Below are 8059 nucleotides of genomic sequence, written 5' to 3' on the forward strand. Positions count from 1 at the left end.
TTTACCAAACTGTTGCATTAGAGTACTGTAGGATGTGATTTCACCATAAAACAACAGCTCAAATAGTACAGGAAAAGCCCCTCAAAAAGAGGAGTTAATAAGCTTTGCACACGTAACAAAGTTGCAAGTAGATTTTAGAAAGCCATGTGAACACCTAAAGTAGGATATATTTATGCCTATAATCTTTACGAATCAATCCAAGAGAATAAATATATTATTTGGAGATTGAGAATTATCCATAACTTAGAAATTCACGTTAACTTTGTTATTTTGTAGAGAACAAATCTTGCATTAAGGGTGCATTTGATAAAATTAAAATAAAAAAATCTGAAATTTGAAATATGAATTCATTAAGTTGTTGAATTGTAAATATTGATGTCCTAATATTTGAATGCATTTTACATTAAGAGATAAGTGAATAACTTATCATCAGATCTACTTAATTAATTAAGATGTTCTATTTTTTATTATCAAACACGTCTAAATATGTTAAAATTTGAATCTATTTAGTGTAAATGATGAATTGAATTATCAAATAAGGTCTAAATAATGTTCAAATTTGTACAAATGACAAAACGTGGCTGCTGGAGGAATATCTAAAACAATTATTTCAGTGCAAGATGCCAAGGAATTCTTCTAGTTAGCTTGTCAAATCAGAGGGTCTACTTCTCACCATGACAAAAGATTCAATTTAAGTGGACCTAGAAATACGGTCAATGCAAGAAAACATGAAGTTGTCTCAATGTGTGATTGTAACTCTCACATGCCAGAGATAGGGGAAAAAATAAATAAAATCTGTAATGGCCAGAGAAAGATTTGTGGTCCCATATTTGATATGTTCCTTTGGTTAGTGGGAGTTAAAGAAAATGAAAACCTCCTCAGCTAGCTAACCGAAAACTGCAAATCAAGATTCATCATCTTGTTTCCCCTTTTTTCGCCTGCCGACACAAATTTTACTCTTGCTTTCATCCCAAGAACAATAAAGTACATATCACCCGGACACAGAAAATGTTTGTGTGAAAGTAAAATGCAAGAGTGTGCATCTTGATCATGACAAAAAGTTGTGGAATTGTAAAGCAGTGTGACATAGGTAACTTTATTCAACCAATCAGATATTCTTATGCATTGTTGAAACATTCACAAAAACAATTCTACACACAGTGGAAGATGTAATATTGCTGCCAACAATAAATGGCACGAGTAAAATACAGAGACTCGGCTCCTACCTATATTGTGACTATCTATGGAAAGCTACGAGATCATTCAGCATCCTAATTGACAAAAAAAGTTGGAAAAATAAGAAGAAGAATGTAAAAGAATTACAGATTGGCATAGAACAGAAATGGCCAACTGGAGTTCTCTGACCATAACCATAAGGGCAGATATAAGCAAGACCGATCCTTGTTAATTCCTCTTCAGCCATTGCAGCAATGAGAAAAGACTGAAATCTTACTTGAATGCGAGGAACATGTGTAAATCTGAGAAGAAAGCATGCTAGCTGCATGTAGAAATGAGCATGTGTGCTTCTTTTTCATTTTTCCCATATTATGGAATGCTACAATATCAGCTCATTTGCTCCCCAATCAGGTCGAGACCAACAAGAAGAAAAGTGACTCCTTGGAAAAGCAGAAAGTAGAAATGAACTCCATGAGCTGATAAAAGGCTTCTCACTGAAGCTGTTAACAGTAGGAAAGCAAGAGCTAGCTCCTTCCGATATATTTTATTCATTTTCTTAACCGGTGCAGGAATTGGCTTTTCCTGTTCCTTCAACTGGCTCATCTCTGAAAGTTCACTGTCAGAAGATCCCCTCATCATCTGTGAGTTGTATAGTGCTTTCATATCACTCTCAGCAGCAGCCAACAAGTCAGATTCTGAAGACCTGCCAGCCTTTTTCGTGACGACCCACTCGTATGAGCTACTGAATTGGAATAGTCCAGACACCATTGCATTAAATTTAGTTACTGACATTGTGTTCTCAAAGAGGAGGTAGGGAGCAACAAAAGGGATTGACTGAGGTGCAGGAAGAATGTTGAGCAATGTCATAAGAACAGGCACGTAGCAAACAACCCACATAGGGAGTTCAGCCTCTGGGATAAACATGGTTAAAGGAAGAATGATGCAAAACAATGTGAAAGAATAGAAGGGAAGAATAAGTTTCCTTAACAGAAAGAACAGAAGTATCAAATTTGCCTTCTTCCATGTTGGAATCTGCAGTAAGTTGAGAGATTAAGATATCATCAAGGAGGACCTCACTATAAATATGAAAATTATCCACCTATTGGAGTAATTAATAGTTAATACCTTAGAAGTTATGATGGTGGGAAGGCACAGTCGAAAAAGTTGCATGGGACCAGAATGCCACCTGTGTTGCTGCTTCCTGTAAGCTTCAAATGACTCAGGAACTTCACATAGGACCTGATCCAATTTCAGCAGAAAGCATATAAAGTAAATAGGTCAATACATTTGTTATAACTAGTTAGCAGGTGAAGGCAAAAACAACTTACAAGCTATTTATTGCCCATATGAAAACATGCAAGCCAAAAATAATTAGAAATGAGAAGCTTATTACGCTTCTTTAGCAGAATGCTGCTTAGAAGCTATATAAATGTTTCAGCAAGCATCAAATCTCTTGTGCAATCAAATTTGCATTTAGCTGAACATTATTGCAGGTTTTCTATAGTTAGTTTGTAAAATGAAGACCAAATTTTTTTCTAATGACCTAGAAATGATAGAAGAAACACGAACTTTCCTACGGAGTCTGACTAGATCATGGACTCTATTGGGAAGTGAAGATACGCTCAGACAAATTGAGTTTCCTACTTGTTATCTCTTCAGGGAATCCTAACTAATCTACTTAAATATCCTGTGTTATATTCTCAAGCCTGGAAAGCAAGGATGTTACAAACAGAATGTTTTCCCACTAATTAGAGTAAAATTGACTCAACAGACAAATAGTACCTTAACGTCATTTAAAAATATAAATTTCCAACCATGGAGATGAGCACGAACAGCAATGTCCATATCTTCAACAGTCGTTCTTTCAAGCCACCCACCAGATTCTTCCAAGGCCTTAATCCTCCAAACACCAGCTGTCCCATTGAAACCAAAGAAATTCAAGAAAACCCCATTAACCTGCTGTTCTACCTCAAAATGGAAACACAGATTAATGTTCTGTAGGCGAGTCAACAAGTTTTCATCCTTGTTCACAAAAGCCCATCTAGCCTGAACCAATCCTAAATCAGGATTGTCCTGCATTAAAACAAAGATGGTCAGTAAAAAAGTTCAATCTACCAACCACAAACTATGGACAAGTTACATTTAGTGTAGGTACCTTAAAATATGGAACTGTATGCTTTAGGAAATCTGGGGTCGGTTGGAAATCAGCATCAAATATTGCAACAAACTCATAATCCTTAACATAGCCACAGCTCATTGCAGACTTGAGATTTCCAGCTTTATATCCAGTTCTGACCAGTCGATGCCGGTAAATTATGTTGATACCCCGCTGACTCCATTTGCTGACTTCTGATTTGATGAGCTGCTGAATATCTTCATCATCAGAATCATCGAGAATTTGGATGAGCAATTGATCTTTTGGCCAATCGAGTTGACAGACTGCTGAAATAGACAACTCATATACCTGTATGAACCAATACAGCTATTAATAAGACATGGTGCTGGAAATGGATCAATTATAACCTTTTTAACATAGTATTAAATTCACATACTATTGCAGCCTATTGTTGAAAAAGCTCAAGTACTTCATTCAGTATGCATACTCAAGAACCACTTCAAAGTGTTTCTGAAAAGATATAAGGTGATAACAACCTAGCATATGGAATTGTGACAACGCATCCCAGGAAGACTACAAAGTTTAACATAATTTTCACATTCAAACTATTTACTACAGTTTTTCTTCTTGTTAATTTTGAATGCTGAATTCAAGTCATTAATGATGCAATTCAAAGCCTAGCACAAGGATTGTCACTAGAAGGTTACCAAGTTATCTATGATGGAATTCAAAATCTAGAAATTGCAATTCAATTAGTAGACCATACAGAGCTAACATATAGTTATGACAACGTAAGTAAGGCACAAATTAACAAAAGGTGCAGGCGATTACCTCCCTCTCATTACACATTGGCACTTGAACAAGGACCATGGGAAAATTTTCATTTGATCCCTCAAGATCATCTGATTTGAATGGATCCCCATCAATCCTTGGCTTAATCTTCTTCCACTTAATATACAGGCAACCCAGGCAAAGAACTAGTCGATCTAATGACTGAATTAGAAAGAGAACAACACAGAATGTAGAAAGGCCTTGAATAGAAGGTGCTATATAATCAACCCGAAACGCCAGCCAAGAAACATAAATCATGTGAAAAAAACCTTGGAAATCAGAAGAATTGGGAATGTACAAATTTGGGTTCTCAAAGTAATGCCAACCTTTCAAGTAAGCAACTACCTCAAAGGTCAGAAACACCAAGGAAGTAGCTAAAAATGCTTTAATTATATTCAACAACAATTTTCCTTTGCCCAGCTTCTCACTCGCAAGACCTACTCCCTGCCTGAAAATCAACCTCCTCTGAATAGTTCCCAGCAGTGCCCAAAGAATAGTTGCAAGCCAAGCAACACAACCAACGGCACGGTTGGCCTTAAGAAGCAATACCCAAGTGACTTGCTTGGCATTTTTCCCACGGTTCTTCTCAACTGGCCTGAATGCAGTATCAGGGCTGTCAATTTCCACAATGGAATAGTTGGGATTCTCCATTTTCACAATCACTGGTGTTCCCTTTTGCGAGTCCTTCCCCGACCAGCTAAAAAAATCCAATATTGGAGCCATTCTCTTACTATTCAAAAAAAAAAAAAAAAGGACAGCTGAAATCCTGCCTACAACTGTATGAACCGAAACACAGTGAACCCCTCACAACACCAGATCTCAAATTTCTCCTGTGCATAAGAATTTGCACAGGCAGCAAATCCTAAAGACTTGAGAACTCAAGAACCCATTTTAGGCCATCCAATTTAAAAAACAATGCAGCAGAAAGAAAAGCCAAAAGAATGGTTTTTGGAAGATTCTTTGCACGCTCTCAAAGGCTACTCTTCAGTTGAGAGACACTAAACAATGGGAAGAACCCTTATAGAGAAAGGAATCTGCCATCTACTTCCAGCAGTAAAACCTTTTTGGTATTTTTCAGTACAACCTTTTAGTCCAAAGACCCATAACAATTCCAACTTTAACATTCCAAGATTTACCACTCAGTAAATGACACTAAAGATTATGCTCTCTTAGTATAGTGTTCTGTTGCTTAGTCTAGAAAACAGTTTCAGGTGTTGACTAAGTTTGAATTTTTAAGTACACAAAAGAATGGAAGCAGTTAAATGGATAATAAAAGGATTAAAATAGAAGAATAAAAGTATTCACGTGAAAGGATGAAGTTACAGAACAATGCAGATCCTCATCCCCAAGTTGATCTTCTTTTATAGTCTCTTCAGGCATCGGCTTTGCAGTCTACATCCACAGCCGTTTCTCAGCCCCTCCCCAACTGTACCCTGTAAAAAGAAGACAAATACTACCGGCTCTTACTAGTAGCTTTTTTCCTTTCTTTGTTTTTCTTTGGGAGTTTAGGATAGAAAAGAGAAGAAGGAAAAACTTAAGTTACGAGAGACGAGAAGAGAAGAGAAGGGATTGTTGTGTTGTTTGGGAGTTTTGAGAATTAGTGGAATGATTTTGGATATAAAAGTCATTAAATATTTGTTCAAGACATTTTTAAGGATAAAATAGGTATTTTAAAAAACTTTCATAAGTTTCCTTCAACTTTCTCTCAATTTCTCTCTAATTTCGGAGGAAAACTTTTACTTACTATTTATCCTCTTAAATCTTTCCATTTATCTTCTTTTCTTTCCTAATAAAAACTAACAAACGAAGGAAATGTTCACTTTCTCTTCTTTCCCCTTCTTTTCTCTCCAAATCATCCACTCCCAAACAACCCAATCTTGATCCCTTTTCCTTTTTCTGGTTAGAAGTGAATTCTTAATTGCTTTTTTCTTTTCTATTGGTTAGAATTCTTAATTGCTTGGGTGGATAGAAGTTGTTCTATTGGTCTGTCAACCGTCTGTCTAAGGTCTAAGGCTCCGTTTGGATTAGCTGTTTTTGGGGTTGTTTTTCAAAAACAGCACTGTAGCATTTCAAGCTTTTAAGGACTAACTCCATTTTGTATTGCTGAACTTCCATCACTTTTTACTTTATATTCCAAATTTTGATTTTGAATACTCTTGAACTCTCAATTTTGGATACTTTATATCTTAAATTTTTAAATTTATCCTAATTAATGACAACTTTAGCAAAAATAATGGCATAGAGTACTCAATAAATTAATAGCAATGCGCTGAAAATGATCAAAATGTGCCAAGATATTGTAGCAAAAATAAAGTAATATATTGCGATTAATTTGTATTATCTTTTATCTTATTAATTTTACTAATAATATTAGTGCTTGTGATCATATTAATCAATGACAATGTACTAAAAGTGAACAAAAAAAGGTTGCAGGATTGTAATTAGAACAAAATGGTATGTTGTCCTTAATTTTCGTCATCCTTTATCTCATTAATTTTGAGAATGTAATTATTGATTAGATTTAAATAAGACAAACTTGATAGTAAAGGGTCCAACAAGTCCAAAATTAAGAGTTTAGGGTACAAAGTGTTCAAAGTCAAAATTTAGGATGCAAAATAAAAAAGTGATCTAAGTCTAAGGGTGTAAAGTGAAGTTAGTCCAAGTTTTAATACAGTATGACGCATTTGCCACTTCATCAATAACTTATTTAACTTGGATGGAGTTGAGTATCTCGTCACTTTTCAATTGATCAAGGATACAAATTTCTTGTATAAATACTTTAAGTTGTAAAGTGCAGTTAGAGTAATAATATGTGGAGATTTTCTACAATTAAACTCTTGTTAAATCCTTGGATAAAAGTTGTTCTATTAGTCAGTAATTAGTAAACAAGGTGTTAATTCAAATTTATTGCACTTCACTAGAAAACTAAATGGATGGGTCGGACCGGTTCAACAAGTCATATTTAAATAATAGGCATTATTAGGTTAACTTATTTAATTAATAGGTTAAAATGGAAAACATTTAGATTGCATAACATAATTGGGTCAATAAAAAAAAACTGAACTATTCGTGAATTAGTGCGACGGGCTAAAATCAAGTTGAAATTTATTGCACTTTGGTGAGACTATGTAACAGTATAGCTATCAACATGGACGGATCAATTGGATTTGACTGGTAATAGCTTTCTATATATAAAGCATGAGGCGGGGGTATGGGGATAAAATTTTATGTCATTTTTTGATTTTCCAATTTTATCTCTATAAAAATTAAATATTTATTAAGAATAATTACTTAATTATTAACTTTTAATAACTTCCGCACCCAATAACTTCTATTTGTTTTTTTTTATTTATTTGTCAAAAAATTCATAACTTCTTTTTTTGCCAAAAAAACTTCTATTGATTTTAATAAAGACAACTTAATTTTTTCTTAATTTGCACATTCAGACGAGTGTGCTTTTCCCATAGTTTAGATAATGGGTATAATTGGATTAATTAATGTAATTAATGGGCCAAAATAGGTAAACTTTAGATGGGTATATATGTAATTGAATCAAATTATTTATAAACCACCTAAAAGTTGACTTTTTTTTCCTCAAATTTAATGTTTGGATTAGCTGTGTTTTGGAGGTGTTTTTGAAAAATTTTACTGTAGCATAATTTTTAGAGTATATTTTGGAATATTTAAGAGTAGTAGAGTTTTTAAAATATATTTTGGGATATTTTTTAAACATTAAAAAAAATTTAGATTACTTTTTAGAGTACCTTTTAGAGTGCTTTTTAAAAATTTTTAGTATTTGAAAAACTAGTTTTTGGAAAACAGAGGGATCCAAACAAAAGAGCGGCTTTTTTTTTGTGGATTTGGTATATATGAGATTAAAAGATAGTTGAAAAAATGAAAAGTATTTAAATCATTTGGTTATGAAGCAATAGTTTT

General features: G+C 34.1%; 1 protein-coding gene across 1 annotated transcript; it reads right to left on the reverse strand.

The window, feature by feature from the left end:
* Nucleotides 1–1061: 1061 nt before the first annotated feature.
* On the reverse strand, nucleotides 1062–5506 carry LOC113722539 (probable xyloglucan glycosyltransferase 5). The gene is made up of 5 exons (XM_027245820.2): nucleotides 4124–5506; nucleotides 3332–3640; nucleotides 2959–3249; nucleotides 2302–2415; nucleotides 1062–2208 (listed from the first exon to the last, which is right to left on the reverse strand). Exons 1-5 carry the CDS (start codon nucleotides 4844–4846, stop codon nucleotides 1564–1566), a joined length of 2082 nt encoding a protein of 693 aa, XP_027101621.1. The 5' UTR covers nucleotides 4847–5506; the 3' UTR covers nucleotides 1062–1563.
* Nucleotides 5507–8059: the final 2553 nt, after the last annotated feature.

Source organism: Coffea arabica, chromosome 8e (assembly GCF_036785885.1).
Source record: "Coffea arabica cultivar ET-39 chromosome 8e, Coffea Arabica ET-39 HiFi, whole genome shotgun sequence".
NCBI lineage: Eukaryota > Viridiplantae > Streptophyta > Magnoliopsida > Gentianales > Rubiaceae > Coffea > Coffea arabica.